The sequence below is a fragment of the Mytilus californianus genome, unplaced genomic scaffold, assembly GCF_021869535.1.
Source record: "Mytilus californianus isolate M0D057914Y unplaced genomic scaffold, xbMytCali1.0.p SCAF_3, whole genome shotgun sequence".
Lineage (NCBI taxonomy): Eukaryota > Metazoa > Mollusca > Bivalvia > Mytilida > Mytilidae > Mytilus > Mytilus californianus.
Genome location: NW_026262679.1, coordinates 2,434,467 through 2,459,275, shown reverse-complemented (window position 1 = coordinate 2,459,275; position 24,809 = coordinate 2,434,467). Strand labels below are relative to the sequence as shown.

Sequence of the window (24,809 nt, the reverse complement as noted above, 5' to 3'; positions counted from 1 at the left end):
TACCTATGTGTGAAGTTTCACTGATATTTATCTGATGGTTAAGGGTAGGTAGTCATTCCAATTATCTCCCTTTCATTAGAGTAAAACTGGAATTATATACCTTTGTGTGGTGTGCATGCTTTGTGTGAGATTAATACACCTTATCGCTATTTGGAAAGCTGTCCCGCTTGACCCGAGAATCTGTCCCGCTTGAACTTTTGACGTCATACAACAATCACTTTTCCATTGTGGCGTCAGATATTTTCTATTATGACGTCAAAATTTTACGGGAAAGTTTGTGACGTCCAGTAATGGCGGACAAATAGCGATAAGGTGTATTGTAATCCATTGACGATTTAAGAGTGGAACTTTTAAGGTCAATATCATATAACCAAATAAAGTCTTTATTTCAATTTTATCATGTGAACTTTCCACTTATGTAGCAATATTCAAACTGCACCTGCACATGGAATATATATCTCCAATAACACATCAATCTGAATAGGCATTGTAGGTGAAAAATAACAAAATGTTGTGACATCTATACATACCCGACCAAAGTCAGTGGCCCACAACACATCTGTCTGATTAGGCATTGTAGGTGACAAATAACAGAATGATGTGAGATCTATACATACCCGACCAAAGTCAGTGGCCCACGACACATCTATCTGATTAGGCATTGTTGGTGAAAGACGACAAAATGATGTGATATCTACTGGACGACCTGGACGTTTAGGTTCTACTCCTGGCTTTGTTGTTGGAATAGGATTCTGCAAAACAATGCAGGTTAAATAAAAAATAGCATTTCATTGTTAACATACTCAGGTCATTTGCGAACATTGCATATAAATATGTATGCAATCTTCAGGCATGTAAAAAAGAATATATAAGTTATTTCCCAAAGGTCTATGGTTTAACATTTGATGCTCTTATCTCCTTTAAAAAGGCAATGAAATTGTAAAAATCTATATTATCTAACAAGAGAATCCCTTTTAATGTGAGCAGTGTATGCATATTTAATAATAGTGTTTTCTGTCCAACGGTGTTCATATCATATTTAGAATCAGTCAATTAAGAGAATTATTAGTATAACTGTAGTTTGACCCCTATATTCTATTTTTAGACATGGAATCCATTTTTGTTGATTAACCTGGACAAAAAGGACAAACTTTATAGCTGACATCCTACAGATGTAGACAATCTTTGGTTTCAATCCATTGAGAAGTTTCAGGGGAGAAGATTATTAAAGAAAAGTTTACCAACGACAGACTACAGACACAAAGTGATGGCAAAAGCTCACATGGCCAGGTGAGCCAAAAACTATTTAGCAACTATAAAGTCAATTATTCTATACAGTGCCAAGTAACAGTACTGTGCCAGGACAAACAAATATTCCTTAGCTGTCCAGCTTGCTTCATGTGTTATGGTATTAATGTACTACCACTTTTAAGTATACTTACTGGCAATGGGGCTAGTTTACCATTAACCCTGACACATATACTGGGAGGAAAATTATCATCTTGTTCACAGCTTGTTTCTAATAAACAAAACCTGAAAAATAAAGAAGATGAAAATACTATTCTGGTCACAGCTCATCTGTAGGGGGCAAAATATGAAAAATAAATAATAAACTAAAATATCCTCATATCTCATAGCTTGTCTCTAAAAGACATAACTTTAAAATGATTGTGAATGTTTCGGTCTACATGGTCCTTTGAACTACTGTTCTGAAAACAAAAATAAAGAAATATACACCACATATTGAACTTAAGAATGGAAGAGCTTTAAATCACACATATAAGATTACAATGGTGAAATGCAGAAATCAGTACACTGTGACTGAATAATATAAGTTAACAAAGTTAATAAAATAAATGACTTTGGAGTTATTCTTAATCACTATTATTGACTTGAGGACCAGAAAATGGTGATGCTTTATTCTTATACTATATCATGTGTAAAAACAAAGCGGGCTGAGGACCCAAATGGCCGAACCTCAAGCTTGCTTATAATATGAGAAAATACTTTTGTGAGCATTTGATGTCACAGCTAGTTTTAAAAAATTAGGAAACTTAAGTTAGAGTACGGAAATGATTTTTTTTCAATTTTCTAAGAAAAAATTCGCAATTTTTCAAGTTATAAAGTGGCATAACTCTAGACCAGTAAGTGACTCACTGCCCAAATTTTAACTCTGTCTGCGAGTTTAGGGTTCTTAGCATTGTGTATTAGTTTCAAGGTTACCACTTAATGCCCCCTTCGCCTTGCATAAAAACATTAAACCAGAATTATATGTATATAGCATTATTATATTTACTTTTTTATCCTTAATCAGAAAATCTATATTAGTTTACTGATAATCTTTGAACTTGAAAAGGATTCTCACCATAGCCAATTTTCACATTTTCCGAGTAATAAAAATGACTGCCCTTGGACACGTACAAATTCTTGTGAACTTTTAATTATGATCATATTGTGGTCACAAATATAAGGTAGCAAACTTTATGATTTTGAAAGAAGAATCATACCAATTGTATCTAATGTAAAAATTTCAAATCTGTAAATCTTATACCTGCAGGTTTTAACTTGCCAATTACATTCTTTCCTTAAACCTATGTAGAATGGTAATAAAAGAAGGAATAAAACTTATGCCTTACATAAATTTTAGTGTCTTTTCATCTAAAAGGAGTTACTTGTCTGAATTGCCACTACTTTAAGTAAGCTCAGAAAACTGCGGTTTCATCCACAACAACAAGTAACAAATCTACCACATGTAGATGTGTCTAATGTTGTCATGGATACAGTCAACATGTTATGACTGAGTTCATGACCCCTGCAATTTCATCACTGCTATACAAACATTTTAAGAGGGTAGACTTTTGTAACTGTTTCTAATATTTGCATTATCACCCTACATACAGGTCATATTGTGACTGTTAATTCTAAGTATCTGAAAACAGGAAATTGGTATAGAACAGATAAGAAAAAGTGTACACACATTACAATACATCACTGTAGAGCTACTGAGCAAATATGAAGCAAATATTCTGTTCAGTAGTATTTGAGACATATGTGACGAAATATTTAAAAGTATCGACAAAAAGGAAGTAGTCATCAGGCAGATCTGAAAAGAGCTCACACAATACAGCTCATATCTATCATGCTGCTGATATCGCATGAGGTCATTCTGTTCAGTAGTGTCTGAGAAAAAGGTGACAAAAACAAGAATGACAAATGGACAGATATATGGACAAGGTTATTGAAATAAAGCCCAAACTCCTACTGTGAGAATACAATATCACTGTTATTCAAATAAGCTCAGAAAACTGCAGTTTCATCCACAAGAAGTTACAAATCCACCACATGTAGATGTGTCTAATGTTGCCATGGATACAGTCTACATATAATGACTGAGTTCATGACCCCTGCACTTTCATCACAGTCATACATCCACATTTTAAGTGAGTAGATTTTTGTGACATTCTCTTAAAAGAAAAAAATAATTGCCACCAATTATAAAGGTCATATTGTGACTGTTGAATGACTTTTTTGATGAGTTTATGGTGTTTGGTAGCTGTCTTATTGCTTAACTCGTAACTGCTTTTTCAATTTAGAAAGACATAATGGTATGTTTTATTCATAGTAAGTCTTATAATGCAAGTCTACTTTAAATTCAGAACTTTTTATAATATCTATATGCAAATATATGAATGGATGAATATTACATGAATATTGTTTCTTAAAAATTGATACCTTTGTTTGAATACAGCAATTCCTGAGGTCAACATCCATTATTTTCTCTTGTTTAACAATTCATTAATAAACACTATCCCAGGAACCCTGACTATTATCAAGGTAGTGGAGGTGGGAGGGGGGTGTTCTACCATCATCTTGAATTGTACTGTCGAGATTTTAAATGAAATCAATTTTTGAGAACTGGAGATCATATATTTGGTAACACATAAAAGGAAGCATACTTTATAATTTTGTCAGGAGAATTTGCCCACTTGCATTTGTTAACCATCAAGATTTCAACTAGCCAAGTACATTCCTATCAATTATTCTATTATGAATGAAGATAAATGATGGAATAAAAGAACTGAAGTCAGTTATAATTATAAGAGGTCTTTTCACCAAAATTAATAGTAAATTCTGCTTAATTGCCACTGTTCTTTATATAAGCTCAGAAAACTGCGGTTTCACCCACCACAACAAGTAACAAATCTACCACATGTAGATGTGTCTAATGTTGTCATGGATACAGTCAACATGTAAGACTGAGTTTATGACCCCTGCAATTTCATCACAGCTATACAGGGTAGACCTTAGAAACTGTTTCTAAATTGTTTTCATGGTCACCAAACCTTCAGGTCATATTGAGACTGTTGAACGTGTTTGTTGATGAGTTCATGTTGTTAAGTTGCTGTGTCATTGGTTAACCCATTACTCCTTTAATTCATGGTAGAAAGACATAATGGTATGTGTTTTTCATATTTAGTCTTTTGATACAAGTCTATTGTGAATTCAGATTTTTTTTTATCTTTTTATGCATTGATGAATATAAAAGAATATGGAGTTGCATTAAATTGTGATAGCTATTGTTGTATACAGCAATTCCTGAAGTTAACGTCTGTCATCTTAGATTGTACAGTATCAGAAAATGATCAGTCTAAATATTTAATCAAATCAATTCCAGGAAACTTAGATCATGTATCACTTAATAATTTGGCATGGTGAATCTGCCCACTAGGATAAAATGACAAAACCCCCCATTGGAAAAAAAATGTTTCTTTTGTTTATATCCCCATACTACCTTAAGAACATATAACTTACCGTAACTGTATCTGTGTCATGTATTCACATCTAGCACCTGGTCTGAAATCCCTAAAATATCAAATGTACAATAAATAACTCTGTATTTCATAGTAATATTGGTGTCAGACATTTAATTCTGACAATTCATTAAACTATACCATATATTACAGAATAGTTTATATAACCATGTTTGATATTCAACAATGTATATATAATACAGAAATCTTTTTGTTACTATTACCACATTTTAACTAGTTTTTAAATAAGAGATTCTAGATGATGAACCACTGATATACATTATAAACTGTTAACACAGGGATATGTCTCGCCTATTTGTTATTTTGATTATGCAAATGTTGAAATTAAAATAGCATTACATTAACATGTAAGATATGCAAATACTCAAAGTCAATGAACCATGACTGAAGGTACAGGGCTAAACAATCTCCATGGAAATGAGATGTGCCAATGCTAATACAACTGCAAACCAAATACCATTGACTTTTCATAAGTCGTTCCCTTTAAACAAACCTAAACACAAACATTAACTTGAAAACTATGTAAAAGTTTCAATGTCAATGAACCATAATTAGGTGGTGGGGTTATATAATCTCCATGGAAATGAAACTTGCAAATGCCAATACATTTGCATACCGAATATCATTGACTTAACATTAGTGGTTCATCTTAAACTGACCTAATCACAAACCAATACATGTAAACTAAGCAAAAATTTCAAAGTCAATAGACCATGACTGAGGGGGTAAGGACCAAATATTCTCCATGGAAATGAGATGTGCTTATGCTTATACAACTGCATACCAATTATCATGGACCTACCACTAACAGTTACCCTTAAACTGACCTAATCACAAACTAATACATGAAAACTAAGCAAAAGTTTCAAAGTTAATAGACCATGAATGAGGGGGCAGGGCCAAATAATCTCCATGGAAATGAGATATGCCAATGCTTATACAACTGCATACCAAATATCATTGACCTACCACTAGTGGTTCCCCATAAACTGACCTAATCACAAACTAATACATGTAAACTAAGTAAAGTTTCAAAGTCAATAGACCTTGACTGAGGGGGCAGGGCTAAATAATCTCCATGGTAATGAGATGTGCCAATGTTAATACAACTGCATACCAAATATCATTGACCTACCACTAGTGGTTCCCCATAAACTAACCTAATCACAAACTAATACATGTAAACTAAGCAAAGTTTCAAAGTCAATAGACCTTGACTGAGGGGGCGGGGCCAAATAATCTCCATGGTAATGAGATGTGCCAATGCTAATACAACTGCATACCAAATATCACTGACCTACCACTAGTGGTTCACCATGAACTAGACCTAATCACAAACTAATACATTGTTGACGCCGCCGCCGTCACCACCGGAAACAACATACCTATGTCTCGCTTTTTGACTCCGTCAAGGCGAGACAAAAACCAATATTCATATTTTCATCATGCCTATTTGTTGTTTCTTTACCTTGACATAGCTATATCCTGAGCTTGCTGTGGAGTTAGATGAAAATTAAAATGGGTTTCCTGAAATTTCGATGTTCCTCTAGGAGCTGCAATATAAAATTACAATGTTATTTGAGGGAAAGTATTGTATGACAAATTCCATAAATAAAAGCCTAAACCACACTGTATTATAATGAAGCAAAGAATATTATGTGTGTTTAGGGATTCCTGAAAAGCCTTAATTTTCAATTCTAAATCTATTTCAGGTTTCTTCAACATAAACTTTTCAATCAGTAAGTAATGATTAGTGTGTCACCAAGATTTAATGTAACTTTTATCAATCAGTAAGTAATGAATAGTGTGTCACCAAGATTTAATGTAACTTTATCAATCAGTAAGTAATGATTAGTGTGTATCGAAGATTTAATGTAACTTTATCAATCAGTAAGTAATGATTAGTGTGTCACCAAGATTTAATGTAACTTTATCAATCAGTAAGTAATGATAAGTGTGTATCTAAGATTTTATGTAACTTTATCAATCAGTAAGTAATGATAAGTGTGTCACCAAGATTTAATGTAACTTTATCAATCAGTAAGTAATGATTAGTGTGTATCGAAGATTTAATGTAACTTTATCAATCAGTAAGTAATGATAAGTGTGTCACCAAGATTTAATGTAACTTTATCAATCAGTAAGTAATGATTAGTGTGTATCGAAGATTTAATGTAACTTTATCAATCAGTAAGTAATGATTAGTGTGTATCGAAGATTTAATGTAACTTTATCAATCAGTAAGTAATGATTAGTGTGTCACCAAGATTTAATGTAACTTTATCAATCAGTAAGTAATATATAAGATGGTACTTAATTAGAATCAACACAAAGGAAAAGGATGACAGGCCAGAACATCGACATTCAAATTATAATATCTATATACCAAGACTTGTAGGTTTCATAAGCTCTGCTACTACATCATAAAATGGGAGATGTTTCAATCTTACGTCTGGATGGACAGGGAACATGGACGATTGTGCTGATGAAACAAGACTGGCTCCCGAAGAGTAGTCCAAGCCACCTGAAGTGAAATAAATATACACTTTAAATACCAAATATTCAAACACTATTAATTTTATTTAACTTTATGTTAATGATTTCCTAAAAAGAGTGCTCAGAAGAAAGACAATTTCATGACTGGCAACAGATTAACTCCTAATGCAAAGATAAAAGCTTTGGTCTTAGGTGGATATTTGTTTCATTAGCAATCATACTATTCCTTATTTTTATATTATTCATGTTATATGCAGATGTCTACAAACAAATCATCAAAATGCACTCCGTTCTTACTGTTAAACACAGGATATTAGTATTTACATAAAAACTTCTTATTGTAGTTGATATGTAATAGAATTTTGTCCGTGGATTTGGATTTATCTCCCTTATTGAGCACAATCTTATTACATTATTACCACACACAAAATAAGTTATATGAATAACCTGATAAGGTATTTCGTGGGTTAGCTCAGTATATTGCAGTTTCATCTATAAAAACATTTAGCAAATCTACCACATGTAGAAATGTTTGTGTCACTATGGATACAGTCAACATTTATGACTGAGTTCATGACCCCTGCAATTTCATCACAGCATCAGAATGTATTACAACATCATTGTGTTCTTTCATGAATAGCCTCAACAGGTCAGGTTAAAGGTATACCCACGAAATTTGAACCCCACTAATAATAATGAACACACAGAAACAAAAACTGTCATATAATCTTAGACAGCAGATTACAAAGTCAAATTATAGCAGATTTAAAATACCAGCATCAAATCTGATAAATAAACAACCTGAAATCATGTCATACATATAACACATTTATAACCAATATCATAACGTGACTTTATCCCAAATATTGTTCGGTGAAACTGGAAATATTGGTGAAACATTTAATGAACCAACAATGTAACCTGTCACATAGAAATAACATGCAATGACTACAGTGCAAGCTAAAGCTAGTTTAATCTCCATATCAATAACAAAAGAACCATCAGAGTAATAAACTGACTGTCAGATTTGTATATCCTGAACTATTACCTTATACATATACTTATTATATATGGCACAATTATTGAAAAATCATTTAATTTTTTGTCATCTGCATATTAAGCATATGAAACCAAAAACATAATAGGCTCAACAACAATTGAACAATGGTTTCCATCACAAATATATATATAATATACATTTCAATATTGAAATTGTTTGCAAATAAAATAAAAATATCATAAAATCAAGCAGAAAGTTTAAGGAAATAGATATTTAATGGTGACTTATAATTTATAGAGATTTTTACTTCTTCCGATTGGTGTTACTAAAATAGATCGAACAGATGCTAAGCTTGCCAGATAACTATATACTAGCAAGGTGGTATACTACATGCATATCAAAATAACAGAAATAAAATGACTTTAAATATCTAATTTGTAATGCAGAATGCATTTCATTTTAAATTCTAATTATAAATATGTGTTAAGTGCTGCATATTGGGTGAATGACTCAAGTGGCTCAAAGTGAAATTTAAGTCTCAGTTTAATATACTATTTATTATAGTTGTGCTGCTGTTGAAATTTCAAAAAGAATCCTTTAATAATTCCCGCAAACCTCCTTAGAAAACCGAGCTGATAGGATAAATGATGATATTCAGAAAACTTTCATCAGGAACTTGATAAATTTGGTTCATTGAAAATGTATTTACCCTTTCATAATAAAGTTCTCAGCATATAAAAGGGAAATGGAAGTCAGCACTCTGATCTAAAGCACAACATCACAATTAGAAGACATTCAAATTTAAGCTAGATGATTTAATGTCATATCAACTCTTTATATACATGATATACAGACAAAATAAAGTTAATATCTTTTATTTTAATATATAAACAATTGAAAGTCAATGAACTCTGTATCTAGAGTCAAAAACCAATTTGACATGTGCCTTTATAATAAATGAATTTGAACCAGCAATGAAGAGTGACCTTTTGTTGCTGTTGGGAGGTCTGATCGTGACTTCAAGTTAAAGACAATAAAACCATTTTTCTTATACTTTGGGTTTTTTGAAGTGCATATAATTTTTTTTTTATATTTTAAGTATAAATATCCCTTTTTTGCTTAGTTCTTTCAGTCTATAAGGTTTAATTTTTGAGATACATGTTTAATCCAAAGCTTATTTCTAATTACTGGAGCCTAAAAATAATATCAAGTCAATTTCACATACCGGTATAGCAATTCAAACACTAAATAGTGTTGACTTGTCACAATGTGTAACATCCCAGGGGTTTATATGACATTTTTATTTTGGGGCCTGTGCGAATTAAATTGAGACCAAACATATTCAATTAGGCCACGCTAATTTAATTCCTTGTTTGCCCGAACCCAAATATTTCAAATTTTGATTAAATCAAACCATATCATTATTATTTGCTTTTATATATAAATAAAAAATAACAACTTATAATGGAAAATTTTAAAGAAAAAAAAAAAGGAAAAAAAGAAAAAAAAATCCCTTCCCCAATTTTTTTGAACCCCCTTATGATTCATCTACCCCAAACTCAATCCCAGCCTTCCCTTTGTGGTATGGTACCTTGCAGTACAATTTCAGAGAGATCCTGACACTTGAACACAATTTATTGTCTGGAAACTGTAAAATGCTTGTTTTTTGGCCCCAAATTCCTATACATTTAGGGCAATTACCCCCAAGCTCGAACCCAGCTTTCCCTTTGTGATATAGAACCTTGTAGTACAATTTCATAAAGATCCATACACTTACACACAAGTTATTGTCCTGAAACTAGAAAAATGCTTGTTTTTTGTCCCTTTTTGGCCCCTAATTCCTAAAATTTTGAGGCAATTACCCCCAAAATCAATCCCAGCCTTTCCTTTGTGGTAAGGTACCTTGCAGTACAATTTCAGAGAGATCCATACACTTGAACACAAGTTATTGTCTGGAAACTAGAAAAATGCTTATTTTTGGACCCTTATTCCTAAACATTTTGGGCAATTACCCCCAAACTCAATTCCAGCTTTCCCTTTGTGATATGGAACCTTGTAGTACAATTTCAGAAAGATCCATACACTTGCATACAAGTTATTGTCATGAAACTAGAAAAATGCTTGTTTTTTGCCCCTTTTTTTACCCCTAATTCCTAAAAATTTGAGGCAATTACCCCCAAAATCAATCCCAGGATTCTCTTTGTGATATGGAACCTTGTGGTACAATGTCAGAGAGATCCATACACTAACACACAAGTTATTCTCTGGAAGTTACAAAAATGCTTATTTTTGGCCCCTTTTTCCTCAACTGTTGGTACCATAACCCCCAAAATCAATCCCAACCTTCCTTTTGTGGTATTGAACCGTATGGTAAAATTTCATAGAGATCCATTCACTTAAACTAAATTTATTGTGCGAAAACCAATGTGTTTTCTGATGACGACGACTACGCTAACGTCATACCAAAATACGACAGCAAAATTTTTTTAATCTGTCATTTAAAAACGTGATTCAGGATTCAGACTTTTTTTTTTAGGGGAAAGCAAGATATAGGGGAAAAATCATATGATTAAGCTGAAAAGAAGAAACAACATAAACTAGTTACAGTGTTGATATCTACAGAAAACATACTAAACTGAAAGATTACTAAATCATACAGTTTCTATGTGACAGTACAAAGTTAGGCAATAATCACCTCTGTAATGCAGTCCAGTTTCCAGTTTCACTGCAAAATTCAAAAGGTTTTTTTTATAGCATCCCATTTGAACAAACAAAATGTTACATTTTTAAATACAAGAGGCCAGCTTGTTTGACTGTAAACAAAAATGTATACAAATGGAATAGAACTAAAAAATTCCATATGATAAAATGTCAAATTCAGTGTATTCAAATGGACTACTTTGAAATCTTAACTTAAAATAACACAAATGTTCATGCTAAGTCAGTCTTAGTGCCCTGTAAATAAGAACTTGAACAGATGTTAACAACAACCCAGTACCAAGTTTACCATTTTTATCCATATCACTTCCATCCTTAGCTGTAAATTAAAACTGTGTAATGATATCATTTACGTTTAGACAAAAACTCATGTGTATTAGTGTTCTCAATATCCACTTAGTATGGGTCTTAGCTTCAGCAAAGTAATTGAGAATTTCACAGAGACATGTATATTCTACTTTGCACAGTTGATTTGCTTAATTAAAAACTTTTTCAAAAACCTGGGTGTATCATATGCATTTAAAATTTTTACACGAACTATGTAACAGAAATGAGAACATGTATTTCCTTCTGTCATATGTACCAATAGCATAACTGATACATTTGGAAGTTTACAGGAAGATGATAAACCTATAATGTGTATTGTACCTTTCAATTTTATACAACAATTAGTAGAAAAACATGAAAAGAAACCTACAAATACCATATCCTATTGTAAAAGAAAGACATGCTTGTTTATGTTGCAAGTTTTAGAAATAAAAGATGACTTCCTCTTCCACAGAGGTCTTAATTTCTAAGTTTAAGTACTGAAAACAAAGGCAACTTACCGAACCAGTTTGGTGTATAAGTTGTATTACTGCCTATAACAGAATATAAAACTTTATGTCTACCTTATACTGTGATGATGCAATATCTACTCATCCAGTAAAAGATCAGGACAATATCCATCAAAGACAGGTGCTGATAATACCATCCATTAACAAAACAATACCCCTCCAATAAAAAACAAGGGCCATTCCCATCAAGTAAAAGTCAAGGACAATACCCCTCCAGCACAAAAACAAGGGCCATTCCCATCAAGTAAAAGTCAAGGACAATAACCCTCCAGTAAAAATACAAGGGCCATTCCCATCAAGTAAAAGGCAAGGACAATACCATCCATTAACAGGTAAGGACAATCCCCCTCCAGTAAAAATACAAGGGCCATTCCCATCAAGTAAAAGGCAAAATATAATCCAATCACATGTGATCATTATTGAAGCCAAATGCATAATTTAAATTAAGAACAGCAATTAAAGAATAATTTATTGGATAATTAATTTATCTAGAAAAAAAATTCTGGTCTAAAAAAAATGTCTAGTTTCTTAAGCCTCCTTTCCCTACTGTAAAAATCAGCAAAGCAGTGCTCTGTTAGTGTTATGCTGAATATGTTCACGGAAAATGAACACATTGACTATCTACAATCACAATGAACATAATTGGTTTCACTCCAATATAGGCTACATCAATCTTACATATTGTTGAGTGAAAAATTTCATAGTTCATAATACAATACTTGCCAGGCATTTCAAATATTTGTGAGAGGAAAAATATCCTATTTCACAAAATACAGTGACAGAAACTGTTTCTGTATTTAATTGATTTCTACACTGCAAATTTGATGACCATGCAATTTGTGCAGAGATTTTAAAACATCCCTGTAAAACATAGTCTGACACTTACTGTATAAAGTCTTGTTTGGGACATGAACAATATCTTTCCTTATAATTTAAAAATAAAATGCTCCGCAGGCGCAGCTTGATACGACCGCAGAGGTCGAACCCTGAACAGTTGGGGCAAGTATGGACACAACATTCAAGCTTGATACAGCTTTGCATTTGGATTGTGATTAAATATTTGACACAGCATAGGTTTCTGACACAGAATGAATGTGGTCTAAGAACTTAAAAATTTTAAATTGGACATTCACCTATTATGGTCCAATATCCAAAATCTAAATACATGGTTAGATTCAGCATATCAAAGAACCCCAAGAATTCAATTTTTTATGAAATCAAACAAAGTTTAATTTTGGACCCTTTTGACCTCAATGTGGACAAAGTTGATAACGGGGCCCAAAAATCAAAAATCTAAATACATGGTTAGATTCAGCATATCAAAGAACCCAATGTATTCAATTTTTGTTGAAATCAAACAAAGTTTAATTTTGGACCCCGATTTAGACCAACTTGAAAACTGGGCCCATAATCAAAAATCTAAATACATGTTTAGATTCAGCATATCAAAGAACCCTAAGAATTCAATTTTTGTTAAAATCAAACTAAGTTTAATTTTGGACCCTTTGGACCTTAATGTAGACCAATTTGAAAACGGAACCAAAAATTAAGAATCTAAATACACGGTTAGATTCGGCATATCAAAGAACCCCAATAATTCAATTTTTGATGAAATCAAACAAAAGTTTAATTTGGACCCTTTGGACCTCAATGTGGACCAATTTAAAAATGGGGCCCAAAATCCAAAAACTAAATACACGGTTAGATTCAGCATATTAAAGAACCCCAAGAATTCAAGAATAAAACCCCATTGAAATTGGTCAAGAAATAAGCAATTTATACGAAGTATCTTCTTTTGCACAATACTGTGCAATTAAATATTTCTTGCTATTGCGCAATACTGTGCAATGGAAGATTTCTTGCTATTGCGCAATACTGTGCAATTGAAGATTTCTTGCTATTGTGCAATACTGTGCAATTGAAAATTTCTTGCTTTTGCACAATACTTATTATATAATAATTTACACATCCTGTTTGGTGTGTATCTCCTACCATATCATCATTATTTGCTTTTAAATATAAATCAGAAATAACCATCTAAAAATGGAAAATTTTAAATGAAAATAAAAAAGAAAAAAAGAAAAAAAAAAAAATCCCCCCCCCCAAATTTTTTGAACCCCCTTATGATTCTTCACACCCAAACTCAATCCCAGCCTTCCCTTTGTGGTATGGTACCTTGCAGTACAATTTTAGAGAGATCCATACACTTGAACACAAGTTATTGTCTGGAAACTAGAAAAATGTGTTTCTTGGCCCCTTTTTGGCCCCAAATTCCAAAACATTTAGGGCAATTACCCCCAAACTCAAACCCAGCTTTCCCTTTGTGATATGGAACCTTGTAGTACAATTTCAGAAAGATCCATACACTTACACACAAGTTATTGTCCTGAAACTAGAAAAATGCTTGTTTTTTGCCCCTTTTTTGCCCCTAATTCCTAAAATATTGAGGCAAGTACCCCCATCATCTATCCCAGCCTTCCCTTTGTGGTATGGTACCTTGCAGTACAATTTCAGATAGATCCATACACTTGAACACAAGTTATTGTCTGGAAACTAGAAAAATGCTTTTTTTTGGCCCCTTTTTGACCCCCAATTCCTAAACGTTTCGGGCAATTACCCCCAAACTCAATTCCAGCTTTCCCTTTGTGATATGGAACCTTGTAATACAATTTCAGAAAGATCCATACACTTACACACAAGTTATTGTCATGAAACTAGAAAAATGCTTGTTTTTTGCCCCTTTTTTGGCCCCTAATTCCTAAAATTTTGAGGCAATTACCCCCAAAATCAATCTCAGCATTCCTTTTGTGATATGGAACCTTGTGGTACAATGTCAGAGAGATCCATACACTAACACACAAGTTATGTCTGGAAGTTACAAAAATGCTTATTTTTGGCCCCTTTTTGGCCCCTAATTCCTTTACTGTTGGTACCATAACCCCCAAAATCAATCCCAACCTTCCTTTTGTGGTATTGTACCTTGTGGTAAAATTTCATAGAGATCCATTCACTTAAACTAAAGTTAGAGTGCGAAAACCAATGTGTCTTCAGACGACGACTACGCCAACGTCATACCAATATACGACCACAAAAATTTTGTTGCGGTCGTATAAAAATACAGATTTAACTAGTTTTCTTAAATCTCAATCCCCTTTTTAATCAGTGCATTATAAATGTACAATGAAATAATTACAGAATAAAATGCTCCGCTGGGCGCAGCTTGATACAACGGCAGAGGTCGAACCCTGAACAGTTGGGGGAAGTATGGACACAACATTCAAGCTTGATACAGCACTGAATTTGGATTGTGATTGAATATTTGACACAGCATAGGTTTCTGACACAGAATGAATGTGGTCTAAAAACTTAAAAAATTTTAATTTACCTATTCAAACCATATCATTATTGTTTGCTTTTATATATAAATCAGAAATAACCAATTTAAAATGGAAAATTTTAAAGAAAAAAAAGGGAAACCCCCCCCCAAATTTTTTTAACCCCCGTATGATTCATCACCCCAAACTCAATCCCAGCCTTCCCTTTGAGGTATGGTACCTTGCAGTACAATTTCAGAGAGATCCATACACTTGAACACAAGTTTTTGTCTGGAAACTAGAAAAATGCTTGTTTTTTGGCCCATTTTTGGCCTCAAATTCCTAATCGTTTAGGGCAATTAACACCAAACTCAAACCCAGCTTTCCCTTTGAGATATGGAACCTTGTAGTACAATTTCATAAAGATCCATACACTTACACACAAGTTATTGTCCGGAAAACTAGAAAAATGCTTGTTTTTTGCCCCTTTTTGGCCCCTAATTCCTAAAATTTTGAGGCAAGTACCCCCAAAATCAAACCCAGCATATCCTTTGTGGTATGGTACCTTGCAGTACAATTTCAGAGAGATCCATACACTGGAACACAAGTTATTCTCTGGAAACTAGAAAAATGCTTATTTTTGGCCCCTTATTCCTAAACGTTTTGGACAATTACCCCCTAACTCAATTCCAGCTTTCCCTTTGGGATATGGAACCTTGTAGTACAATTTCAGAAAGATCCATACACTTGAACACAAGTTATTGTCATGAAACTAGAAAAATGCTTCTTTTTTGCCCCTTTTTTGGCCCCTAATTCCAAAATTTTGAGGCAATTACCCCCAAAATCAATCCCAGCATTCCCTTTGTGATATGGAACCTTGTGGTACAATGTCAGAGAGATCCATACACTTACACACAAGTTATTGTCATGAAACTAGAAAAATGCTTGTTTTTTGCCCCTTTTTGGCCCCTAATTCCTAAATTTTGAGGCAATTACCCCCAAAATCAATCCCAGCATTCCCTTTGTGATATGGAACCTTGTGGTACAATGTCAGAGAGATCTATATACTTACACACAAGTTATGTCTGGAAGTTACAAAAATGCTTATTTTTGGCCCCTAATTCCTTAATTGTTGGTACCATAACCCCCAAAATCAATCCCAACCATCCTTTTGTGGTATTGAACCTTATGGTAAAATTTCATAGAGATCCATTCACTTAAACTAAAGTTAGAGTGCGAAAACCAATGTGTCTTTGGATGAAGACGACGATGACGACAACGTCATACCAATATACGACCGCAAATTTTTTTTGCAGTCGTATAAAAAGCACTGGACTCATATGAAATAATGTTAAATTACACAATAAAAAAAAGTTTCTTTATTAGACAAGAAATTTAAAGTATCTTTCTGGATAAAAAAAAGTTCCATTATACTGGCTGTATATTAAATTTTTCAGTTATAGAGAAATAGCTATAAAAAATTCCTACAATGGAAGTCATTTCTCCTTTTTTTCTTTTTTAGACATTCTAAAAAATTTCTTAGGAGTTTAACAGTTATATCTATTATAATTAATATATGTACATGTATCATATCATAACACCAACAGAAAGGCTCGATGATTATCAATCTGTTATCAATTTTAATAGGGGGGAAATTCTCCTTTCAAGAAGGTTAATACAGGAATTTTTTTTTTTTTGAATTGTTAAAAAAAACATTTTTTCTATAAAATTTACTTTATCCCAAATTGAAAAGAAGAAATTAAACCATTCTGAAATAAAGTCAACCAAAAAATAGGACTTTTTCAATTATTGTACACTTGTTATGATCTGGTTTAAATAATAAGACAACAACATGCTTCTTCCATCACCAATTGTACATAGACATAAAACTTACTGCTACTAAACATAGGACCTTCATCAGACTTCCCAGGTGGCTTCCTCCTGTTAGATGAAAAAATTTGACTGCAAAGATAACAAATGATTCTGCTCAAGGATCAGTTTATGTTCTTCTAAATACATATTGCAATTGAACAAATAAGACAGCAATCTTACATTACATATTTGGTTTCTCTAAAATACTGAGAAATGGAACATTGCCAGTAGTTGTCAAGGTTCTCCCTAGAGATTTTTGAAGGCGAGGAGTCCAGGGACTTGTCATTTTTGGTTATGGCGAGCCCAACAGTGAGAAGATGAAATTGTATCGCTATTTATCTATCATTTCAGTCCTCATGACATAATAAAGCAAGGAAATGACATCAAATCTAAATTATATTTTAACTTTTGTTATAAAATGATGACATAAGTGCTCAGTTGATAAATTATTTTACAATCTTGTTGCAACTTTGGACTCACCAGTTTTGAAAATGATGAGTCCAGACAGATTTTCATGAGTCCAGGACTCATGGACTCGCCTTAGTGAGAACCATTGTCATATATATCGTTAATATTTTTCGTTATTTGCACGTTTGGCGTTAATGGCAGATGTTTGATTGTTTCTGTTAACTTGGTGTTAATGGCAGTTGTTTGATTGTTTCTGTTAACTTGGTGTTAATGGCAGATGTTTGATTGTTTCTGTTAACTTGGTGTTAATGGCAGTTGTTTGATTGTTTCTGTTAACTTGGTGTTAATGGCAGTTGTTTGATTGTTTCTGTTAACTTGGTGTTAATGGCAGATGTTTGATTGTTTTTGTTAACTTGGTGTTAATGGCAGTTGTTTGATTGTTTTGTTAACTTTATACAGAACTATTTTTAATCTCAGGAGGATTTAGCTTGGACATATTGTATTGCAAGCACCTAGATCTATTGTTAAAGATTATGTTGCCCTCTAGAAATCTTTTGGTTATTTGCTTTTGTGAATGCTGTTGGGTTGCTGTCTCACTTCCATATACCCCACACCTTTCATTGAATCCATATATTCATTTAATTCATTGTCATCAGATAATATATATAAAGACTAAAGAAACTCTTGAGGCAGTGAAGATGAAGATTTCTACATGAATCTTTACATCACAACCAAACATTGCCTTGTATAGCGATCAGAGTAAACTGGCTTGGTTTATAAACCATTTGTTCAAAATATTTTTATATTTTTCTCTGCTCTACAACACACTTGTACTGAATTTATATTATAGACTATTAACTTGTTAACAAATCCTTGTTCTATTGTAAGAACAATTTGCCCATCTGCCCTTTTAATGAGGAGATCATATATAAAAAGATGCTATGAAGTACAAAGTGAACACATACTCAAAGTAGTGTGGTCTGTTTCAAGTAAAAGTCTATCAACCACCTTAAAACTTTATAACCTGTTGGTAAGTGAGAAGACTAACTTTAACCTTGACTGAATGTTGTTTTTTGCTTTGCAAAACATGCGATTTGATTATGAATTTCATTGATTTCATTTTTCTACAAATTAACTGAAACTGATCAGTAAATTTTAGGAATTTCAGTCAATATTTGCTGATACAGTTATACGATACACATGGCAAGTTACATGTACATTTGTAACATGGATAAGACATTTCATGAATATTTTACAAAATGTCTAAATATATAAAATGCCTGAAACATACCTACAGACTACCACATGTTAACACCAACACAGGTATCATTTTGTGGCCTATATATTTGATAGTAAACTGTATTTCAGACAGAGAATTAACAGAACATTCACTTACTTGTATAATTCTCTGATTTTTATCTGTATGGGTACAGAGGCACCTTTCTGAACAAGTTGTAAAGCTCTTTGCATGAGCTCTGTTTTTCTTCCTGTTTTATTTCGACCCGCATATCCCAATAAAACTTGTAGTTCAGACACCCTGAAGCTCATAACCATTTGCTAAAAATAGAAACATTAAAGATGTTACAAAGGATACGTTGAGATTTATTTTGGTGATAAATCCTGGACTCATTCCTTTTTAGAACTATGGGTCCAGGGAATCAAGTCTCAAGGCATTAATGATGAGTCCTGTACTCATTCTGGTTCTAGTGGCACTACATTATCTTGAGATACCAGAGTGAATCATCAACAATCAACACTATTCACTTAATCATTCACCACTCAGAGAGATTAACTGAGTCATTTCGTCTCTGGTGGAGAGTTGTCTCATTGGCAATCATACCACATCTTCTTATTTCTATATCACCAGTCAGGCAGTTGAGAACTCGCTACTTCCAAACAAATTAATGTTAAACAAATGAAGTATAATTCTATTAAGGTTAGCTGTATAGGCTTACACATGTATGATAAAGTTATCATTCATGATAGCTTCTACAATTTTGTTTTATTTGCTTTGACATAATTTTGGTCAAATGGCTTGGATTGATTGATATATCAATGTCCAGTAGCAAACATTTAATACATATTCAGGACAACAACATGCTAAATTTGTTAATGAAATATAAATACTGGTATACCAAGCTTTGTACTAGACCGACACATTAGAGAGATACTCAACATGCTGACTCACAAGGTAACAGTAAGGTTTGAATGTCTCTTATAATAAGATATCCTAGTAGTTTCAATGACACTTCAATGTACGCTTGTTTCTAGCTTCCTGGCAGAAAAAGATTGGGTAGGTACATGAAGGTAAAATGATTTAATTTTTTTAAATATTTTACACCTACAATTTAGGGAAATGTTCTGGTTACAGTGCTTAACCAAAAATTCAGAAAAAAATTTACAAGAAATAATATCAGTATAACTTATATGTAACAAATTTGAGTCACAAGATTTTTTGTAAATAGAGCTACATTTAACATTAAGGATGTTTGGTAATTTTTTAACTTTTATCAGATATTCAGAATCCTCTGGTTTTATCCTTGTGATGGCATTAAAAAAATTGCCTGCTAAGTTAACCCCTACTTTCCTTTTCATAATTTTATTACATATAGTTAAAAAAGCCATTTTTTGGAAATATTATATAATCCTTGTTATTTTTTCATAGTTTCATAGAAAATTCTACGAAAAGTCTACAGAGAATCATTTCCTGCCAAATTTTCAATGGCTTATATCTCAAAAACAAAGACACGGACCTTGCATTTTTTTCCTGCTTTTTTAGTTCTGATATATGTATACTATTAATTTAAAACAGTCTTTTAAAAAGCTTCTTATTTTCAAACAGAGTAGCAAACATCCTTAAATAATTAATTCAACTTTGAATAATTTGATATTCCCTCTGCTCTTCATTGAGATTTGACATTTAAGCTCCTCGAAACAAAAGCTATAATGGGCAATAATGTAGGACTTTAGTAACATACTTTTCCTAATGATCAGGAAATATATGTTATATTATTTAATGATTGGATTATTTCCCTTAGTAATTGGTTGGAAAAAAATGGCGCCAAATTGTTTATTTCTTCACACGAGTCACGAATTTCCTTAAAACAGCTGTCATATTCACGATTGTGAACATTAGGATGTATCAGGCAATTGATTTATATTATCTGCAACACTAACTTCGCTTTTGACACGAGTTCAGTTTATTTTTCACTTTACGACGGAAATAAAATAACTTAGGGTCGGTCGGGTAACCGTAAACAGACATATATTTTTTTTGGCCTAAGTGGAGTATAATAATCTTAAATAAGACGGAAATTTATAGGATATACATTTGTAGGTATTGAACAAAAAGTTAGCAATAATATGTGTTGTTGTTTTTCTAAACTTGAATAAAGATTAAAGGAAAGACATATATAATGTTAACTTTTTTAAGTCACAGTTATTATTTGTTTTTATCATTATTATCATTTTTACATCGGATGACCGTGAGGGCATTCCGGTGTATTGCTGTCGCCTAGATTTCCATTACGTAACTTTCGTGTTGGGATTGTAACTGATCTATAAACATGATAAATATGGAGACATTATGGAGTGCAAAATAACATTCCTTCTCGCTTGTTATAAATTCATTTGGATACTCCTAAAACTATTTTTTTAGAACATAAATTAATAATATGAAAATGTTTTGTCGTTAGAAATACATGTATATATATAATTTATAAGTAAAAAATCTTTAATATCTATGCACACGTACAGAAAATGTGTGTTAATTCATGTGGAAGAATATCTCAAGAACGTTTGCAATCTCCCATGCAGAGTTATCGGTCCTCGTTCTCTCTCAAGGACCGATAACTCTGTATGGGAGATTGAAAGTTTGGCGGGAAAATATGAATGCCTACTCAAATCCAATCTATTAGAAAAATCGAATTATTACAGAAGAGTGTCCAGCATGCACTTGCACTGCACTATTATTAATATAGTAGAATAGAATGATATACAAATGGATGTAAATTTTTTTGCGGTCGTATAAAAAAGTGTACAAGTCAGTAGGAAACCTGCTTATGCATAACAATGTATAAACTACAAAACGTAATCTGTAATTACAAGTTCCATTTTTTGGCGTTTGATGTCATTTGTGTTTTTTTAAATAAAGGTGCCTCAAACCTTAATAAATCATGCCAAAACAATGCGATGAATATATATTTAATAGTATTTTACTAGACAGAACTGTTTAATATTTAAAGTCTTAGTCTTTAGTGTATCTCTTAAGTATGGATTAAATCATTTCCCCACACTTTCACAATATTTGTTTGCTATCATCAAGTTTAATTCCTGTTTCCTGTTAATGTAAAACACAACTTTTCAAATTATTTTTTGAGATTTTGACACATTCTAACACTCATGAAGTTTGTTCTAGAATCATTTTCAACTTCAAGCATTGTCAACTTCTACTTCATGATGGAAAGAGTTGTCCATGAAAATAAGGCAGACTATAGGCTATCACAAACGATTTGAAACCAATGGAGTTTCACTTGATGTTTTTAACAAGTGACACAATTTTTTTCCCCTGAACTCCTGTATTTACAATAACAAACAAAGATAAGAGTAATTATTTGTTCATACTAGTTTAAATGACATCTTCTGTTACAAAATTATACTGCCTACATTTGTATGTTAGGCCCAGACCTATTTAATACACAGTTTTTGTTTCAATATCAACTGCATTTTAAATAAACCTTGTCAAACTCATTGACCGATAGCTTAGCTGTTTAACATAAAGATATGAATTATATAAATCACCTACCCCAGAATTTGTTTTTTTCATCCACACATTTTGATACATGATTACATGTACATGTACAAAATGTATATACAACTCTACAAATTCACTGTATACACAATCTATACATGTACAGTATATACAGTTTTTTTTTCTAATTTTCATTTGGCGAACTTTTGGAAGGTTATACATGTACATGTATCCAGTCTATAGAAGACAAAAATTGAAAATAAGGCTTCATTTATTTAATGCGTCAGAAAAGCTTTTCTGAATTTACCTTAATCAGAAAGTTCAAACCCAAATATTTGAAAACCCCGGATACATGTACATGTAATTAAGAAACAAAACCTGTTAAGAGCTAGCTATATATAGACCTAGGTACACATGTAAATTGTATGTGACCAAAAAAGGACCTTAAAATAATAGCCACATTTATCTAAGGTCAACTTTGCCTGAGGGAACTGGAATTATAGTTTCTTGATAATTTCTAAAATCTTTTTGTCATGTTTGTCTTTGGCACTTGTGCAGAAATCTGGTTTTCCTTTTTTTTCAGGAAAGTTCAAAAAAACATCACAAGAGTAATACAATTACCTGCAATTTCAATCTGATTACACCATAATGGAGCATACATGTACAATTTTCCACAATTAAGTAGATACAGTGTACATTTGTATATTTGATTGCCGAAAAGGTATGATGATGACACAGTAACTGTGAGAATTCTAAGATCTGTGCTTTGTGTTGTTGGGGTTTTTATGTGCTTTGTATGGATTTGATGAGTTAATCCCATTTCAACTGATTTTTATAGTTTGTTCTTATGTCATACTGTTACACCACTGTCCCAGGTTAGAGGGAGGGTTTGGAGCCAGCAAACATGTTCAACCCTGTCACAAGTCAGGAGCTTGTTATTCAGTGCTGGTTGTTTGTTTCTGTATATCATATTTGTTTTTTGTTAATTGTTATGTACATAAATCAGGCCTGGCCATTAGTTTTCTCGTTTGAACTGTTGAATTGTTTTACATTTGTCATTCCAGGACCTTTTATGGTTTACTATATATGTGTAATGTGTTTTGCTCATTGTTGTAAGGTGACTTATAGTTGTTAACTTTTGTGTCATTTGGTCTCTTGTGGTCAAGTTGTTCTATTGGCAATCATACCACACCTTCTTATTTTTATATTAATAAAGTCAATATTCTACCACTTCCCGCTTCACTTTTCGTCCCCCCCTAAAATACATAAATTTATTTTATAAGGGAGATAGAGTTTATTCATTAAATTCTTTCTGTCAGTACTTCAGAGACGTTTACATTTGGCATCTCCAGTATGTGATCACTTTTCAAAGCAGAACACGAATGGATTATTGCACATGTGCATGTAACACAAACAATCAATAATATCAATTGGATCGTAAAGAAACAGTTGATTCAATACATAAATCAGTAAGGTCTGGATTGTAATTGCTATATTATTACTGAAATTGCATTTTTAATGAATTTGAAAGTAATTTTCAACATATTAATGAGTATATATACATATATAGCTTCTGCCATGTGACAAGAATGTGATTTGATGGTATCCTACAATACATTTAATGGAATAGATGTTGTTATATACTACCTAGTTCTATTGTCAAGCTGTTAGCCAGGATCTGAGGCTAAAATTTGTATTTGAGAAACATACGATGTATATTTCCCATAAATGTGTATCTTAGGAGCATAGGATTTCCTGTAAATTTAATTTGATAATACCAAAAAGTATGATCAGAAAAACAAACAACATGCATGCACAATAACCTTCTGTAGTTTAGCACTAAATATTATCTCATTTTAACTATTTTATAAATTTAAAATTCAAATGTTAAGTATATAATTTACATGTACATACTACATGTATGTCCTTTTTCACAGGTAACATTTGCCTCATATTATGTTTAAATAACGAACAAGATCAGTTTCACTACACATGTAGTAAGTTGCTTTGAATTAAAAGGAAGGAAGGCTAAAATCCTGTACTTGGAAATTTCCCTTTAAAATTTTAAACTGTGCATAAACAAATATATATTTTCGTTTTTCATAGTTTATAAATAGAACGACCTTGACACTCCTTGGATCTATTAGCCGTGACGATAAAATGTTCCCGCTTCGTGATTTTAAACATTCAATGTGAATAAAGTTGTTCGAAAATTTAATATCTGTTCAATGTACATCATCATTGTAAACCGTTCTGGTCAAACAAACTCCATAATACGCCCGTTTTCCATGGGATATTAAATTATCGACCAAAAAACACATTGTTTTCAAATCTAGGTCACTGCTAGTTGACGAGGATGTCAAAAATATTGAAATAAAAGCTTCTTTTTGTTGATCTAGAAGGCGAAAATATATACAAATTTAGGTTTACAGGAAAGAACACACATGTATGAATTCGGTACAATCCTTAAAATACACTTACTTCTGATAAAAATTATGAATCGATAGAAAAATTGAACGACACTTACCTTGAGCTCTCCAGCGTCCGCCATTTTGTTTAATCTAATGCGCAAGCGCTAAAAAA

At 32.4% G+C, this 24,809-nt stretch overlaps 1 protein-coding gene across 6 annotated transcripts in view; it reads right to left on the bottom strand.

The window, feature by feature from the left end:
• Positions 1–24,777, bottom strand: part of LOC127733838 (E3 SUMO-protein ligase PIAS2-like) — a 36,964-nt gene extending 12,187 nt beyond the window's left edge. Inside the window, exons 1-9 of one of the 6 annotated variants that reach the window (XM_052243234.1) lie at positions 24,754–24,777; positions 18,873–19,033; positions 17,091–17,158; positions 11,874–11,906; positions 7,219–7,356; positions 6,301–6,385; positions 4,813–4,863; positions 1,443–1,533; positions 618–752 (exon numbers count right to left, since the gene is read on the bottom strand). In XM_052243234.1, coding sequence (XP_052099194.1) covers positions 618–752; positions 1,443–1,533; positions 4,813–4,863; positions 6,301–6,385; positions 7,219–7,356; positions 11,874–11,906; positions 17,091–17,158; positions 18,873–19,033; positions 24,754–24,777 — 786 coding nt within the window. Of the gene's footprint in view, positions 1–617; positions 753–1,442; positions 1,534–4,812; positions 4,864–6,300; positions 6,386–7,218; positions 7,357–11,023; positions 11,054–11,873; positions 11,907–17,090; positions 17,159–18,872; positions 19,034–24,753 lie in introns of all 6 variants that reach the window. The other 5 variants (XM_052243235.1, XM_052243236.1, XM_052243238.1 and 2 more) reach the window with 5 other exon arrangements.
• Positions 24,778–24,809: the final 32 nt, after the last annotated feature.